An 18,900-nucleotide genomic window follows, 5' to 3' on the forward strand; every position below is an offset into this window, starting at 1 on the left:
TGTCTCTCCAGCCTTGCTCCCATTTGTAAAGGATAATTTCAGATATAGTAAGATGAATGAATCTCACCTACTCAGTGGTTTCTAATGGTAGAATGCCCCTGAGACCTCAGCGCTGGGGGCAGGGGGTGGGGAATTGGTGGGTCACTGGAGCTCACCCGCCAGCAGGAAGTTCCTGGCTCACTCTGTGATGGCTGTTCTTGGTTGTCAATTTGACTCTATCGGGAATGAACTATAATCCAGAAATGGAGGGCACACCTGTGATCCAGATCATGAGGCGAGGGGGATAACACGCCTTTGATCTGAATCTTTGATCTGGGTGACACAGGCCCTTAATACAGACCTTGAGCCGGGGATGGGTTAGGGGTGTGTGTGGCACGGGAAGACACCTTTAATCCAGACTTTGAGGCTGTAAAGCACACCTTTAATCTGGGCACACCTTCTGCTGGAATCCTATAGAAGGACGATGGAAGAAGGAAGGACTTGTGGGGTTTGCCTGCTTGTCCTTGCCTCGTCAGCACGGCCATTCCAGCTGAGACACAGCCTTGTGGGACCAGACAGCTTAGAGATTCTTGGACTTTCCATTCACGACCAGTCATTGTTGGACTTCAGTCTGTAGGTTATTCTAATAAATTCTATTAAATTCCATATCTCTATCTATCTATCTATCTATCTATCTATCTATCTATCTATCTATCTATCTATCATCTTTCTATCTATCTCTATAGCTATAGATGATATTGATATATATAGAGATTCATTCCATAAGTTCTGTGACTCTAGAGAACTCTGACTAATACAGACCCTGTCTCAAAACTAAGATGGAGCCGGGCGGTGGTGGCGCACGCCTTTAATCCCAGCACTCGGGAGGCAGAGGCAGGCGGATCTCTGTGAGTTCGAGACCAGCCTGGTCTACAACAGCTAGCTCCAGGACAGGCTCTAAAGCTGCAGAGAAACCCTGTCTTGAAAAACCAAAAAGAACAACAACAACAACAAAAAAATCAAAACTAAGATGGAGAATGACTGAGGAAGACACATGTGGATCACACAGACACACACAGACACAGACACACAAAGACACACACAGACACACACACACTTTCTCTCTTCTCCAGTGGAGAGAGTGCCCCGAGTTCTGCTTTGAGCCACTCCATTCTCCCACTGTGGTCTTTCCGGTCTTTGAGCTTCCTGTCCCTGGGGTATCGGGTGTGTGCTCTTTTGTTTGTGAAACTCACTGCTGACATTGTGGGTCTTCAGCGGCTTGTTCTTGGTTTGCTGTGTTTGTTTTGCTATGCTGGGGATGAAGTGCAGGGCCGGGCACTTGCTAGGCAAGTGTTCTGCCATGGGCCACATGCAGGCAGCCGGGTGGGATCCCCCTATGCGGCTGTTTCGAACGGTATCCCATGGTGCCTGCGCTGCTTCCTGCTCTCCTGTCCCAGGACGTCTGTCACTTTCCTGCTTTGCCACAACTTTGCTGTGCACGGCTGTTTGCAGGAGGCGAGTTACCACTGCTCTTGAGGGGTATCTAGGGGTGGGACCGCTGTGTCACAGGAGATACGCCCACCTGGGAGGGACATCTGGATAGTTTTGTATCATACCTGGACATTATGTTAAGTATAATAAGCCAGACTCAGAAAAACAAAAAGCCATGTTTTCTCTGATAAGTGCAATTCAGATTGGAAAAAAAAAAGTGCCTATGTGTATGACAAGGAAGCAGAAGGAGCCATCTGGGGTATGGACACATTCATTCAAGTGGGAAGGAGGAGCGAGAGGGGGTGATGAAGGCAAAGAAAGCCAGGTACCGCACACATAGGTTTCTTCTCGTATGCAGAACATAGATTTAAACTTATATATATATATGTGTATATATATATATATATATATATATATATATATGGGGGGTCTAGAAACTGGAGAGGAGGGATCTTGAGAACAGCTCTTTAACGGAAGCAGAGGGAAGAAAGAAAGAGGGCACATGTTACCGATCTGGGAGGAGGAAAAGAGCCAGCTGGAGGGAGGCAGAGGATGACTTGGCTGAGCCACAATGGTGCAGGTGTGAGAACGCCATTGTGCAGCCCATCACTTTGTAGGTGATCTTAATTAAGTTTTAAAGTGGAAGGAAATATATGGGGCATGCAGGGAAGGGGAAGGGGCCGGTGAATGAAAGTACAGCATACAGCATACACACGTATGTGAATAGCCTCAGCGAGAGCTGTTAACGGAAAAACATAAAGCAAACCAAAAATAAATAAAGGAAAAGCCCCAGAAACAGGGAGGGGGTGTGGATCGCAAACCCAAATAGTTCCCTTAAATAGATACATCATTCTAACCTATTCTTAATCACTGGGTAAAGGCAGTGAAACCTGGCAGTCAGAGCAGCTGTCAGAGGTGACAACCATAAGCTGAATGGGTCAGCCCTGGCCCTCACATATGATAATCATGAGCTTTGTAGAACAAAAAGCTTCCTAAATTGTGACACCATTGGGGAGTGGCTCCCTCCCATGGTGGTGCATGCTCTGCAGTTGGTGGCAGTTCCCCGTGTCCTGCTTTGCTGGATATACAGGCTTCCTCCGAAAGCTCCTGGAACCTGTTGCAGCACCCCTCCTCCCCCACCCCACCCTCCCGCCACCAAATGTGCTCAAAGAAGTTAGGACTGGATTGGGGCTGCCGTGTGTCATCCGCAACAACCCACTTCTGTCCCCGGTGCTGTGTCCTCCAGCCACAGATCACAGGTCCCTGACTTCCAGTCTCAGCGGCTCCTTTTGAAAATCTCTCTCTCTCTGGCAGGCTCTGCTCTCAGGACCAACGCATAATGCCAGGTCCCCTCTGCCCAGCTGCACACAGCTCCAAGCCACTGCCTCTGCCCTCTGAAGACTCTAGAATTCCTTGGTCTGCATTTACACCTTAGCTCTGCCCTTTGTATTATATGAATATTCACCTTTCCCTACCTGGCTCCTGGCCAGGAAAATGGGCATACTAACAGGACCTTCCTCGGAGTCTGTTGGAAATACACACACACACACACACACACACACACACACACACCAAGCACTTAGAACAGAACCTGGTGTGGACAGACACAAGCTTGTGCTTCTCTTGCCTGCAGGCTACTCTATGCCAGGGCAGACACAGAGAGAGAATGTAGCCACAACTACATTCCAGCCACGACTGTCTTGTGATGTATGCCTGCTGTGGCCAGCTCTTTGTATTACTCTAGAAAGGAGGGACACTCAGGATGGAGTCTCCAGCTGTACTTTGGGTCACTATGACAAACGTAGCTGACAAAAGCAAATCGAACTGCAGTGATGAAGTCATCTGGCTTCAAAGCGGCAGCAGCGGGAGGCACAAGTCAGGTTGTACCCACAAGTCAAGAGGCAGAGAAGGATGAATGAATGTGCTTGGCTCACTTGTGTGTGTGTGTGTGTGTGTGTGTGTGTGTGTGTGTTGCAATGTGTGTGGGTGCACTCCTCTTCACACATGGATAGAAGCCAGAGGTTGAAGTCAGGTGCCTTCCTCTGTCATTGGCTACATGATGATGATATTTTTCAAAATATCTCACTATATAGCCATGACTATCCTAGAACTCACTGTGTAGACCAGACTGGCTTCAAACCCACAGAGATCTGCCTGCCTCTGTCTCCCCAGTGCTGGGGTTAAAGGCGTGCACCATGACACCCTTCTACTACCTTATTTTTGGAGGCACAGTCACTAAACCTGAAGCTCATTGATTGATAGACAGACTGGCCCGTAAGCCCTGGGATCTGCCTGTCTCTTCCTCCTAGTGCTGGGATTACAGACATGCCCTTGATGCCCAGTTCTTTACATGGAAGCTGGGGGTTCAAAGCTCGGATCAAAGCTTGCACAACCCTCCTCTCCTGCTTTCTTTTTAACTCATCCCATAGGACGGTGCTGCCCACATTCAGGGTAGGTTTCCTGGGTTACACCTTTCTGGAAACATCCAGGCAGACATTTGGACAGGTCTCTCCTAGGTGGTTTTTAAGCCAGTTACACCGACTGTGAAGATGAAGCATAGCAATCTGCAAATGCTAGAAATTAAATTCAAGTGTTTGCAGCCCCTAGCAGCTGGAAGCTTTGCAGCTCTTCTCCTGACTACCCTGGAGTACTGCCTGCTATGTGCGCTTTGTCCATGGCTCAGTGCTCAGCACCGTCTAGATGCCGTGTGCTTGCCCTGCTTCGGTCTGAAGAGATGAAAAAGCAAGTTACGGCTGCACTGACTGCTACTGTCAGTGGTTGGGGCTGGAAAAGTCCTTCTGGGCATGTCCCTTTTGTCTCCTGCACCCTCTTCTCCCCCTCCTCCTCCAGCTGTCCTAAGGCTGCCTCCTCCCGGAGTGGAGTGGAGGCGAAGCGGGAGAGTGGGGGAGAAAGGCAATCCAGTGCCCAGGCTCCAGTCCCCCCTGCCTCTCCAGGCCATGGGCCCCCTGCCAGGTGAGGGCACTGGCCAAGGCCCAGTGAGAGCAGGGCAGGCCCCTTCCCTTGCAGAGTTCAAGGGTTCTGAGGAGATCACTCAGGCTTCCTTTAAAACTGCTGCCGCTGCCGAGGCTGGAGTTTGGAGTTTGACCTGTGTGGAACCTTTCTCAGCAACAGGCAAGGAGGCAGAACCCCTGCTGTCCTCTGCCACTCTCTGCTGCAAAGGACAGGAACTCCTAGGGGTCTCCCTTCTCCCAGTCACTGCTTTCTGCCTCTGAAGTCCCTAAGAGCCCAGGGCGGCAGAGTTTGCGTCCAGAAGAAGGTAAGATCCCTCCTCCCCAAGACACCCACTCTCCAAACTGGGAAGCCCTTCGGGTCCAAGAACTGGACAACCATTCTGACAGGGATCCCATCTGTGAACTTCATGGGAGTCAGAGGTTCGTTTGTTCCTGGCCTGCAGAAGGTAGTTTGGGGGGTATCAGTAGCAAAGGCCAGGGGCCCTCAGTTCTTCCACGCCACCAAGTTCAGGGACATTGAAGAATGGGAGCCTCGGGTGCCTTATCTGTCAGATGAGGATTTGGAGGTCAGCCTGGCCCAGGCCCCAGGTGTGGTAGAGCAGGTTGCAGAGAGCTAAGGAGGGGGAAGGAGCTGCCGGGGTCACAGGAAGCTGGGCTGGAAGGATGTATTACTGCTGATAATGAGCAAAGATGAAGTCATGGCCCACCTGCATGCCCACCTGCACTTCTGGGATCTCTTCCAACTGCGCAGCTGCCAGGGAGGGTGGGTACACAGACATACCCTAAGGCCATTGAATAAGCTCCAGGGACAGAGCATAGGGCAAAGCCCCAGCCCCCGTGGCTATGAGCTGGTCAGCTCTGAGAAATGGCTGATAGGTGGTTCTGGACCTCTGACTTGGACAAATGCTGCCCTTGTTGGGATATTTGTTTGTAAGACTGGAATTTATGGAGTCTGCTTTGGGGGCGCAAGATGAGACAGACGAATCATCCCTGCCTTCCTGGTGTTTACAGTACCGTGAGACAAGGAGGTACAGGAGAGTTCTACAGATCATGGGCCATGCTTCATTAAACCACAGAGTCAAATCACATTTGGTATGAAAGGAAATAACTTGGGGACCTGACAGAGGCCAGGAGAAGGCAGTTGACATCTAAATAATGAGGAGGTAGGGAGAAAGTGTATCAGTCAGAGTGAACGGGTAGCTGAGGACCCTGAGGTCATAGATAACTTTCAAGGATTAGACAGAAGCAAGCAAGTGATCTGATTTATGTTCAAATACCTCTTTGGCTTCCACAGAAAGGAAAGGATAAAAGGAATCTAAATTAGCAGTGGGTAGGAAGAGCGTAACTCCTTGCTCCGGGCTGGACCAGAGTGAAGGTGGCTGGGATGATGGTGATTTAAGTGAAAGGAGCAGATTCGAGGTTTGTTTTGGAAGTAAAAGAGAATAGAGCTAGAGTTGAATAGATTCAGGAAGTTGAGAAAGATATGATAAATTATTTGACGGATGTCTATATGCCATGATATTTTTGGTTCTTGGACACAGTGCTTGGCACACCAAGTGCTCATATGTCACTTGTAGATTGGATGTTGGGGCATACTGATGGATGCATGGATGTGTGGATAGGTGGACAGATGGGCGGGTGGGTGGATGGATGAATGGACAGATGGATTCTCGAGTGGGTAAACACATGAAAGGGATTAGTAAGCTGGTGGATGATTGGATCCACGGACGGACATGACTTAAGGATGCTTTGGGCTCTTCAGGTGGCTAGTGACATGGCCAGAGTGGCAGAGGCACCTGCGTTCCTGATGAAGAGTTTGGTCTCTGGCCAGTGCACGCTAACTTTGAATACCTGTAGGCATCTCTGTGAGATGCCACGTTGGCATTTGAATGAACGTGTCCCATGACTTCTACTCTGCTATTTCAGGACAGAGCCATGACTGAATGGGATAGGTGAATGGAAAATGTAGTGAGGAGAGTGGCGGGCTGCATTCCCACCTGGCTCCCGGCTGCTTGGCTAGCTTAAAACCCGAAATAACAACACACAAACTGTATTCATTTAAACACTGCCTGGCCCATTAGTTTCAGCCTCTTACTCACATCTTGACTAACCCATATCTGTGTAACACCACGAGTGGTGTCTTACTGGGAAAGATTCAGCATGTCTGACCTGGCGGCTGGCTCCATCGCATCTAACCCAGAGAGGAGAAATATGGCGATTGCCCGAGGCGTCTGCCTCACTCCCAGCATCCTGTTCTGTCTACTCCACCTATATAAATCCTGCCCTATCAAAAAGCCAAGGCAGTTTCTTTATTAACCAATGAGAGTCCTCCATCAGGAAAAGACTCATCTAGTTCCCCTGCATGCCCATCTGTCACCCTCTGTGGCCCATTAGGGCATAATGCCTTGCTCTGCCATGCTTAGGAATTCTCCCTTCACCAGCAGAGCTGTGTTTTTTTTTCCCTAATGGCCTGGGATGAGCCAGCCCAAAGTCTCAGAGTCCTACCTGCAACCCTTTCTACAGTCCTATGTAAGCATCAAGAGGCCAGAAGCCACAGAGGCTGGTGAGCCCCTTCTTGTGGCAGCCCTAGGCCAACTCATCCTTCTTGCCCTTGCAGTGGCGCCTCTCCTGTAGCTAGGCTGGTCTACCACCAACTCCTTTGACCAGGCCAGTCAAAAGGCCAGCTTGGGCCTTTGAAGTGACAGGTTCCTCCACAGCCGAGGCTGCTAAGGAGCAGGAAGGAGGATATGAGTGGCTCCAGATCAAGGCTTGGTGTCACATCCGGGATTCTCCTGCCAGGGGTTCCTATCTGATGGTGGGTAGAAGCCGAGGAGTTAAACCCAGACCGGGCACTTGTTCAGTCATTTACCAGGGACATGGCCTTGGCTTTACCTGTGCAGTTGGGGGGGGGGGGGGGCGTTTAATCAGAGGCCTGACCTCGTAAAGCTGGGCTACAAGTGAGATTCCCTCCTAAGCGGCCAGGTCTCCCTGACGGCTACGTTCACACTCTTCCTTCTTCCTCACTGCTGGCACTTGAAGGCTGTGAACATATCAAACATCCTCTTCCAAACGAGGTGGCACAGCTTGGTTGTTTACTGTGATGGCTACCTGACTGTTGTTCCCTTTTTGTAGTTGGGGAAACAGCCTTGGGGTGAGCTTATTGCTCTCTGTCACAGCTAGAGGAAGCAGAGGTGAGATCCGAGCCAGGGCGCTGAGGTCCTGAAGTCTGCACAGCTGGTTTATAATGACACATCTATTTCCCAGGGGGTCTTAGCCCATAGTTAAGATCTGTAACTAGATGGGAGCTGCCATTTTTTCCGTGGTGCAAGGGAACCACTTCCTGCCTCCCCTTTTGTCTTTTTTTTCCCCTTCTTTCTGGGAAACTTGCCAGTGGCTTGGCAGAAGTATCAGGCTTGACACTTCATGTCAGGGGTATCTCTAACATACAAGGGGGGCTGTGAACACTAGGTCATGGGTAGCACTTCTTTTCCACCCGTTGTGAAAAGTTTGAAACACACATAAGTTATAAATTTTAAAAAAATGTGACCCTCCTCAGCAGGCACACAGAGGGGCCAGGCAGAACACAAGGAGCGAATACAGATGACTACCTATGGCCCTGACCCTTTAGCCTGCTTGCCTGCTTTGGTTCTGTTGGCCCTTGCACTGTGGCGTGGAAAATTTTCACATCTCCCATAGCACAATCACTGTGTAAAAGGCCAGGAGGGAAGGGCGGGAGCTGTCCCTGTTTAACTGAGCTTCCTTTTGTGCTCTGGCCACTAGGCAACCTCAAGGGCAGCCTGTTCTGTTTGCAAAGAACGCCTTTGTCAGGACTCTGCCCTCACCCCACCCCTCAGGAAGGGAGCTGGCAGGGGCTCTGAGAAGAGAACCTCGGGGCCCACCGTCACTTGGCCCTCTGAGGCAGGCTGGGATCAGCAACCGTGGTGCTCTGCGCAGAAGGTGCTGAGTGGAGGCCATTGTACTGAGCTGTTCTGGGTAGCCACAGCATGGCAAGGGACTGCGGAGAAAACTCATGGGGATGGGAGCAAGGTTGACTACCTAGATGTCGAGAACTTGGCACACAGCTATTATATACCTAATAAATACTTGCTCTGCTGAGCCCCCAAAGTCTGATAGAGCTCACCATGTAGAGCCTGGCACAGAGATAACATCTAATGAATGTTCCATTGAACTTCCAGGGCCTAGCACAGGGCCTGGCACACAGCTGGTACCCACTACATGTCTTACTGATGGCTAGAGAGATGGCTCAGTGATTAAGAGCCCTTGCTGCTCTTCCAGAGGGCTTGGGTTCTGTTCCTGGTACCACACAGTGGCTCATAACATCCTATAACCCTGGTGCCAGAGGATCTAGCACTCCCTCCTGACCTCATGCACTTACATGGTGCACATATGCACATACATGCACCCAGGTGGGCACACACACGTAAGGTAAGTAAATAAAACACTTTAAATATCTTACTGCATGTCCAGCGCATAATATAGCTGGCGCTTGACAAATACTTTACTGAGTACCAGTTCTTAGCACAAAGAAGACACGTGGTACCTAAGGAGCCTCTGTGGGAAAAGAGCAGAACTAATGGGAGGGAGGGACAGGAGAGAAAGGTGTGTAGGGGGGGTAAGACAGACAGTTGCCTGGAAACACAATGACCTTCTACCTGACGTGATATTCCAGTAGCACCTATGGCCTTGACTGTGGCACGTGCAGGGTCTGACCCGGCTCACTTTGGCATCTTGATATCTTGTTTCTGTGAGCTGACGGTGTGACCAGGAGGGAGAAATGAGAGGACACACAGAGAGTGTGCGACATACTCTGCACCTACGCTAGTCACAGTGAGGTCACACAGCCAGTGTGCTGAATGTCAAGGAAGCTGCAGGCAGGCACGTGCGCGGCAGCTCTGGGTTCCTAGTGTCTGGTCCGTCTTCTGTCCCCACCGTGAAGACGTGGTCTCCTAGCTCCACTTCTGAATCACTTAGAAGCTGTGCCAGCCTCCCCTGCAGTGATGAAAGACTTGTTTATCTGCAGGGCCCCTCAGTGCCTGGCAGGCAATGCGCAGGAAGGGGCCTGGGGGTGGGGCTCGGGACAGGGATGGCCCTGAGGGCTCAGAGCAGAAGGCTGCTGTCCCTCCTCCTTCTAGCTTCCCTTCCTTTCCAGACCTGTTTTCTAGATCCATCTACCCCTTTCCAAGGTATAGCAACTATCCCAACCTGTAGCTACATCCTATGCTTACCCAGGGTTGCCCGTTTTTGGAGCAGCCGATCAGCTGAACTGAGTTTCAGGTCCACTCATGAGCTGTGTGACTTCAGACAGGAAGCTTTTTCTCTCTAGGACCCACAGTTTCCTTACCTTTAAAGTCAGAGAGAACATTTTCTACCTATGGGGTTTCGACCCTTGAGATAGCACCCAAAGTCCGTGGAGCTCCCTCCTCTCCAAGCCTCCAGAGTCTCTCCAAGCTGGAACCTATAAAACCCCGCCCCCACTCTAAATCCTGTCTCTGGTTCACACAATACCATGGCTGGGATATCATCTTCCCATTCCTCAGGGGCTGAGGGTCATAAATTCCTGACCTGGCTGGGCCTCAGGCGAGGGCAGAGCTGGATGGGCATTTGCCTGCTCCTTCCTTATGTGTTAGGACATGAGACACAATGCCCATCTTTCCAGGGGCCTTCCTCCCTCCCCTTCTTGCTTCCTTCTTTGCCATAAGAGCTTATATCGGCACTTGCTCTTGTCTTCTCTTCCTTTGAGAGGGCTTCCGGGCCCAGGTCTGAAAAGCTGGGACCATCACTGTATCAGGACTAAAAGCAAGATTCTACTAACTAGGGAGAGACTGTCAAGGCTGGTCAAGAGGGCCTTGCAGGGCCTTGAGCATCCTGGAGGCAGCATCTCCTGTATGGATTCTTGCCAGAGACCTACTTTGGAGGGAGTGGTTAGGGGTTCAGGTCTCAAAAAAGATGTGGGCGGGCAGAGTGGGTGTGGGGGAGGACAAGAACACCATCTGAGGGTGAATCTGGATGATATAAAGAAAATAGAATTTGGGAACTAGAGAGATGACTCAGCAAGTATAAGTATGCACTTATCTTCCAGAAGATCCATGTTCGGTTCCCAGAACCCTCATGACAAACCAGACATTCCTACAAAGGCCTGGAACTCCACACATGAGTAGACGCATGTACACACGGATGTAATACAGGCACATACAGCACATAAATAAACCAGCCGGTCTAAAATGTCAATAGCAGGATGGGCCATACTAATGCAGAATCACAGCAGGTTCAGAGCCAGCCTGGGCTACATAGTGATTCAGGCTGCACTATATAGCAGGATCCATTCTAAAAGCAAAAATAAAATAAACCACTCAAAAAGTCAATAGTGCTGAGAAAGAGAAAGCCAGCTCCAAGGACCAAGAACACCTTGCTAAGGTGCTTAGACCCATTCTAAAAGTCAAAGCAAAACAAGCAAACCACCCAAAAAGTCAATAGCACTGAGAAAGAGAAAGTCAGCTCTAAAGACCAGGTGTATCCTGCTCGGGTGACCTGGGCTCTGTGCAGCTCCTAGCAGAAGCAGGACCCAGTTTCCCTGCCCTCTTACCCCATCACCAAGTCTTATCAGCAAACTCCCAATAATTTCTCTACTCCTCTCCCTGCGCTGTGGTTAGAGTGTATGTGTCTCCTTAAGAGTTCATAGGTCACAACCCAAGCCCCATTGCTATCTATAGTGATAAGGGATGGGGCCGGTGAGAGGTGCTTAGGTCATTTAGCAAAACCCTCACAAATGGGATCGGTTTCCTTATAAGAGAAGCTTGCTGGAGGCTGCTTGCTCTTTCCACCCTGGGAGGAGGTAGAAAAGGCATCATTTAAAGAAGATCAGACTTCGCCAGACAGCAAATCAGTCATCAGCTTGATCATGGGCTCTAAGGCCTCTAAAACTGCGGTCAACAGAGTCATGTCATTGAGAACGTTTTCTGGGGGCTGAAGAGATGAGCCAGTCGTTCAGAGCCCTTGCTGCTCTAGCAAAGCACCTGGGTTCAGTTCCCACCACTCCTTTCAGTCAGCTCCCCATCACCGGTAACTCCAGTTCCAGCAGATCCGGCACCTTCTTCTGGCCCTGCAGACAGCGGCATGCAAATGGCGCACATACGTAAGCTCAGGCACAAGTATGTACACATAAAATCAACCTTTCAAAATGTATTCAGGCTAAGGTGTTTTGTTATAGCAGCAGCTGAGAGTGAAGAGATAGGCTCAAGTAGCGGCCAGAGGTGGGCAGGAAGGTGAGCGTGAAGAGCCCATGGCTCTGCCTGGGCCATGTATCTCTTCACCCTCTACTGCTCACATTATCGCCTTATTATTACCGTCAACATTATACTACAGTCCTGGGAATGGAACCTACGGCCTGGCGCACACTAGGCAAGCGCTCCACCACCGAGCCACTTTTCCAGGCCCTCCACTTCTTTATTAAAAATTCGTTGATGACACTCTTTAGCCTGGAGCAAAGGTGTGCGCGGGGATATTGGTCTTTCAGGATGTGAGAGCATTTTGATTGCGACAGTTTATACCACTAGGCACTTAGAGATCAGTTGCAACACGTGTTGCAATGCCCAGAACTACTTCATAGCTGAGGTTTCCAGACATCCCAGACAGTCATGTGGGCAAAAGACGTGCTTGCAATATCTAGAACCTTCTCCAATTTATGAGAGATACGTGTGTACTTGTTTTGGTTTGTTTTTTGTATGTTTGTTTGTTTGTTTGTTTGAGACAAGGTTTCTCTGTAGCTTTGGAGCCTGTCCTGGAACTAATTCTTGTAGACCAGGCTGGCCTCAAACTCACAGAGATCTGCCTGCCTCTGCCTCCCGAGTGCTGGGATTAAAGCCCTGCACCACCACCACCCAGCCCAATTTTGGTTTTTTTGTTTGTTTCTTTGTTTTTTCTGAGATAGGGTCACTCTATGTAGTCCTGGATATACTGGAATTCACTACATAGACCAGGCTAGCCTCGAACTCACAGAGATCCTTCTGCTTCTGTCTCCCAACTGTTGGGATTAAAGGTGTGGGCCACCATACTCAGCCATGTACTTGTTTTTATTATTCATAATATCTTCTACAATATTTTTCCTAAGATTCTTTTTTTTTATATTTATTTATTTATTATGTATACAACAGACCCCATTATGGATGGTTGTGAGCCACCATGTGGTTGCTGGGAATTGAACTCAGGACCTTTGGAAGAGCAGGCAATGCCCTTAACCTCTGAGCCATCTCTCCAGCCCCCCTAAGATTCTTTCTTAGATTAGAAGCATGGTTACCAGCCGGGCGGTGGTGGCGCACGCCTTTAATCCCAGCACTCGGGAGGCAGAGGCAGGCAGATCTCTGTGAGTTCAAGACCAGCCTGGTCTACAAGAGCCAGTTCCAGGACAGGCTCCAAAGCCACAGAGAAACCCTGTCTCAAAAAAAAAAAAAACCAAGAAGCATGGTTACCATAGTGATAGCGATAGCTCAATTGTAAATTTGTTTTCTTTCTTTCTTTCCTTCCTTCCTTCCTTCCTTCCTTCCTTCCTTCCTTCTTTCTTTCTTTCATTCTTTCTTTCTTTCCCTCCCTCCCTCTTTCCCTTCCTTCCTTCTTCCCTCCTCCCTCCCTCCTCCCTTTGGTGCCTATACAAGGTCATGTATGCAAGTATGTGTGCACTTGTCTGCACATGCAAGTGGATGCTACAAGTCAAGTTGGATCAACTCCAGAAGTCTTTCTTCGAGGACCACACACCTTGCTTTTTTGAGATGGCGTCTCACTGGGACCTGTATCTCACAATTAGGCTAGCCTGACTGGTCTGCGAGCCCCGGAGATTTTCCTGTCTCTGCCTCCCAAGAGCTTAGATGACAAGATCAGATCACTAAGCCCAGTTTTTGTTTTGTTGTGTCTTTCACTGCGATACTGAGGATCAAACTCAGGTCCTTACGCTCATATGGAAAACGCTTTACCAACTGACCACCCCTAGTCCCAGAGCTTAAATTCATAACATTTTATCTGTTTGTTTGTTTCTTCGAGACAGGGTTTCTCTATGTAGCCCTGGCTGTCCTGGAACTCACTCTGTAGACCAGGTTGGCCTTGAACTCACAGAGATCCTCCTGCCTCTGCTTCCTGAATGCTGGGATTAAAGATGCCACCACTGCTTGGGCGAGAGCTTGGATTCTTTAAAGATATGGTTTGTTTGAGTCTTTCCATTTGTCATAGATTGTTGCTGTCTCTGGGGGATTTGTTCCAGTACAGGACTGCACACCAGGGACTGCCAGGGCTGGCCACTCCTTACCCCACGGCTGACAGGGAATGGCATAATTATGCCCATGCCCCAGTTAGAACCACCTAAGGGATTTTGCTGGTTTCTCATTGTTGCTGCAGCCTATTATCCCAGACTCAGTGGCTAAAACAATCCACACTTATTATCTTGAGTCCTAGAGTTCAAAGTGCTAGATGGGCCTTACTGGGCTCAAATCTAGTTGTCAGCAAAGACTGGGGAGACAGCTCAGTGGGTAAAGTACATGATGTGCAAGCATGAGGACCTGAGTTCAGATCTCCAGTACCCCTGTATAAAGCTGTGTGCTGCATGCCTGTAATGCGTGTAATGTCTGTAATATCTGTAAGCTCTGAGAAGGTCAGAGACAGGCAGATCCCTGGGGCTTTCTGGGTAGCAAGTCTAGGCACTGGGTCAGCTCCAGGTTCAATGAGAGACTTTCTATCAAAATATAAGGTGGAGAGCCCAAAAATGAAGACACCTAATGCCGACCTCTGCACACCGCCCCCCCCCCCCAGGTCTGTGCAGCGGCACACACACAGGCCCATCCGCAGCCTGCGCACCTTCTACCACACACAGGCACACACATATGACTTGCACACCCTCCACCACACACACAGGCCTCAGCAGAGCTGAGTTCTTTCTGGAGGCCCTGGGCCAGTCTGCTCATTTGCTTTGTCAACTTCTAAAGCCACCTGCACTTTTTGGTTCAGGGCCCCATCATCCCGTGTCCAAAGCTAGCAATGCCAAAGTGCACACTTCTAAGGCTGTCACCTCTCTGGCCCCTCTGATTTGGTGTCATTTGTGATTGCATTAGATGCTCCCGGCTGAGCCGGGTACTAGCCTATTTTAAGGTCAGCTGGGTAGCAGTCTTATGTCCTTCTGTGAACACCACACAGTCACAGGTTCTGGAGATTAAATGTACATACATTTGGGGTCATTATTCTGACTACCAAAGGACTCTCTTAGAATATCCACAGAAGAGCAATCTCCAGTGAAATGGTTTCTAATAGTAGTTGAAAGCATGGATTCTGGAGCAAGGTTATTCAAGTTCAAATCCGAATCCTTCTACTTGAGCTGTGTTACCTGGGCAAGCTACTTAACATTTCTAACTCCTTCTACAAAATGAGGATGATAACGAAAGTGTTCACTTTGCAGGGCAGAAAACACTTAGAGGGAGCCCAAGCAGGCCGTAAGTACTGTATGGGTGTATATTAAATGTATGCAATTATGCCGAGCGGTGGTGGCGCACGCCTTTAATCCCAGCACTCGGGAGGCAGAGACAGTTTGGATCTTTGTGAGTTCGAGGCCAGCCTAGTCTACAACCCCCACCCCCAAATGCTTGCAATTAATGGGCAGATGCAGTGTTAGGACAAGACTGCCGTGTCTGGCTGACTCTTCCCATTTTACTCACTGTAGGCCACATGCTTACCAAGTAGACGAGTGTGCAGACTGGTTTTTTCTTCTTCTTTTTTGTCTTTTCAACACAAATTTAGACATATGTAGGAAGAGGGACTTTCAGAGAAATTGTCTTCATCAGATTGGGCCTGGGGCAAGTCTGTGGGGCATTTTCCTGACTAATGGTTGATGTGGAAGGGTCCAGACCACTATGGACAATGCCATGGGTCTGTAACAACTCCTGCCTCCAGGTCCTTGCATGAGCTCCTGTCCTGACTTCCCTCAGTGACGGGTCGTGACATGGAAGTGTAAGCCAAATAAACCCTTAACTTCCCAAGTTGCACTTGGCCGTGGTGTTTATTACAGCTGCAGGAAGCAAACCAAGATACCTGGAAAGAGAGAAGCTCAATTGAGGAATTATCTCCATCGGATTAGCCTGTGGTCATACGAGACATTTTCTTATTTGCTAACTGATGTGGGAAGGCCCAGTCTGCTGTGGGAGTGCCATCCCTGGGAGGTAGCCCTGGACTGTATAACAAAGGTAGCACAACATGAGCCTGGGAAGGAGCAAGCCAGTGAGCAGTGTTCCTCCATGGTCTCTACTTCTGTTCCTGCATTGAGTGTCTGACGTTGCTTTTGGTCATGGTGTTTGCCACAGCAACAGAAACCAGACTGGGACAAAAAGCTTGCTGGGACTTTATGTATCTTATTCTCTTTTTAACAGCATCGTGCTATTTAGCCCAGGTTAGCCTCACACCCAGTAATCGTTTTGGCTCAGTCTCTAGAGTTCTGGGATTACTAACCTGCCCTGTGTTGTCTGTACTCTTTGAATTGTTTGTTATTTATATTTTGCTGAGCAAGAAGTTGAATGATTAGCAAAAACAAACAAACAAATAACTGTAGCAATGTGAGCACCTTCTTTGTGTTTCCTAGGTGGGTGGAAGGGTGGGTGGATGGTAATGGTGTGTGTGGGGGATGGACCTGACTTCCTGAAGCTGGCTCCACCACACCTCCATCCAGATAGGTCTTTGTAATTGCTGCTGCTGCTCCATGAGGGAAGTGGGGAGTCACAGATGGAGTGAGGGAAGGGGCTCTGAGATCTGGAATCTAACATTGCTTTGCTCTCCCTAGGACTGGGACGTTCATTCAGCACCATGGAGAGTGGCACCCTCAGCCCTCAGCCTCCACAGTCTGACGCCCTGGAGGCTTTCCCCCAGAAGAGTCTGGAGCCTGGGGACATCGCTGTCCTGGTTCTGTACTTCCTCTTTGTCCTGGCTGTTGGATTATGGGTAAGCCAGGAGATGAGGTGAGAGATGGGGCAAGGAGGGAATATCTGGTCAAAACTCCAGAGTAAACGCTATCCTTTGGGAAAACAAGATACCGAGAGAGGAAGAAATGAACTACAGCAATTAGAACTTGAAGTATGTGAAGGCAAGTGATCTCTGTGAGTTCAAGGCCAGCCTGGCCTCTATAACAAGTTTCAGACCAGTCAGGGATACACAGAAAAAAAATTCCCCCCCCCCAAATATGCGGAGTGCTTGGGGTACATGTTAGGGGTGGAGCACTTGGTTAGAATACGGGAAGTTCTAGAATTCTGTTTTTTATTAAATGCACTGTGTATTGACTGTGTTGGTCAATAAGTCAGTGCAAGTTCACTTGTTATTTCATGTGATTTGCAAGGAAGATCTATTTTTAGAAAACAAGTATTTGTCTTCCTCTATGCCTATGTGCATGTTTGATTGTACCCACAGAAGTCAGAAGAGGCCAGAAGAGAGTGTGGGGTCCCCTGAGTTACAGAGGGTTGTGCTCAGCTGATGTGCGTGCTGGGAACCAAACCCTGGTCCTCTGAGAGAACCATATGTACTCTTAATCACTTAGTTGTCTCTCCAGCCCCTCACGGAAGATCTTTTTAATATATATATATATATATATATATATATATATATGCACGTATGCCTACACGCCATAAGAGGGAACCAGACCTCATTACAGATGGTGTTGAGTTGCCATGTGGGTGCTGGGAATTTAACTTAGTCAGTGCTTCTAACCTCTGAGTCATCTTTCCAGCCCCACCTCAAGGAAGATCTTATATCGTTTTACAAACAAAAGAAACCTAGGTCCAAAGGATTTAGATTTTTTTGTTTTTTGTTTGTTTGTTTGTTTCAAGACAGGGTTTCTCTGTAGCTTTGGAGCCTGTCCTGGAAGTAGCTTTTGTAGACCAGGCTGGCCTTTAACTCACAGAGATCTGCCTGCCTCTGCCTCCTGAGCCACCACTACCTGGCCAGAATTTAGATTCTTTAGTCTAATACTAAATTATAAGACTTGAAGCTAGAATCTGCATTTCCTTTACTTTGAAGCCTATGCTCTCATACACACACACACACACACACACACACGTATATATGCATGTTGTATGTATATAAGTATATGCATGTACATATGTTCATTTTTATGGTAATATTGCTATAGTGACATGGTTCAAAATTAATAGTAGTTTAATAAATATCACATAAAGTCCCACTGTGACCATTCCCTTCATAGGTGAGCACTATTATTAACTGGTGAGCATTTGACATACTGTTCACTAATGTACTCTTCCAGGTTTAAAAGCAAATGGGAACAAATTATATGTACTTTGTAGCCAATGTCTTGCTACATAACCTAGTCTAGCTTCAAACTTGTGATCCTCCTGCCACTGGCATGCCTTTCTTGGACTGGCATTAGACTGCACACTCAGCAGTGATGTATGCCAGCCTGCTCACTCTTAGTAACAATGCATTGATTTCATTTTTGCCAGCCTGACATGAGGAAAGGATATCTCAGGACATTGCTAACATTCACTTATAGCGAATGAGGCTGGACACCCTTCCAGGGAGTTTGCTTAAGAAATACTTACGGGGTAGCAGGGTGTGGTGGCGCACGCCTTCAATCCTAGAGGCAGGCCGATATCTGTGAGTTCGAGGCCAGCTTGGTCTATAAAGTAAGTTCCAGGACAGCTAGGCTGTTACACAGAGAAACCCTGTCCTGAAAAACCAAAAGAAAAAAGAAAAAAAATCACTTGTAGGATCGGGCAAGATGGATCAATGGGTAAAGGCATTGCTGCCAAGTCTGGCAACCTGAGTTTGATCCCCAGAACTCACATAATGGAAGGAGAGAGCTGACTCCACAAACTGTCTTCCGATTTCCACACACCTGCCATGGCAAGTACATGTTCACACATACCAATGTGTGCATACATACACACACACACACAAACACAAATGAATACATTAATAACTGTAATTAAAAATTTTATATAGAAAAGAATTACTTATGGGCTAGCTCAGTTGGTAGACTGTGTACCTAGCATGTGTGAGGCCCTAGGTTTGGTCCCCAGTGCAGCATAAACTGGGCACAGTGATGCACAACTATAGTGCTGACCCTTGGAGATGCAAAATGCGAGGATCAGAAGTTTAAGGTCACCTTCAGCTACACAGGAGTTTGAGGCCAAGTCTAGGCTACACAAGCCCCTCATGTTAGAATTAATCATTGCGTATTGGCAGTGAGAGGCAGAGCCTTCAGGGAGTGGTTGTCAGGAGGGTGGCAGCCTTAGACAAGAGATGGGTACAGCTAGTCCTTTCTGTGCCCCTCTTCTCTCCCACCACATGAGGGAGGACACAGAGAAGGCTGCATTTAGAGGGACAGTCTCTCTCCAGAGGTTGAACCTGCTGCCACCTTGACCCTTGACCCCATGCTCTCCAGACCTGTGAGAGAGGCATTTTGGTG

General features: G+C 48.7%; 1 protein-coding gene across 5 annotated transcripts in view; it reads left to right on the forward strand.

Moving 5' to 3' along the window:
- Window positions 1–16,289: 16,289 nt before the first annotated feature.
- Slc5a11 (solute carrier family 5 member 11) overlaps window positions 16,290–18,900 on the forward strand; it is a 44,367-nt gene continuing 41,756 nt past the window's right edge. For all 5 annotated transcript variants that reach the window (XM_038336621.1, XM_038336629.1, XM_038336639.1 and 2 more), the window contains exon 1: window positions 16,290–16,424. In XM_038336621.1, the coding sequence (XP_038192549.1) occupies window positions 16,290–16,424 (135 nt within the window). The remainder of the gene's footprint in view (window positions 16,425–18,900) is intronic.

Source organism: Arvicola amphibius, chromosome 1 (assembly GCF_903992535.2).
Source record: "Arvicola amphibius chromosome 1, mArvAmp1.2, whole genome shotgun sequence".
NCBI classification, from domain to species: Eukaryota; Metazoa; Chordata; class Mammalia; order Rodentia; family Cricetidae; genus Arvicola; species Arvicola amphibius.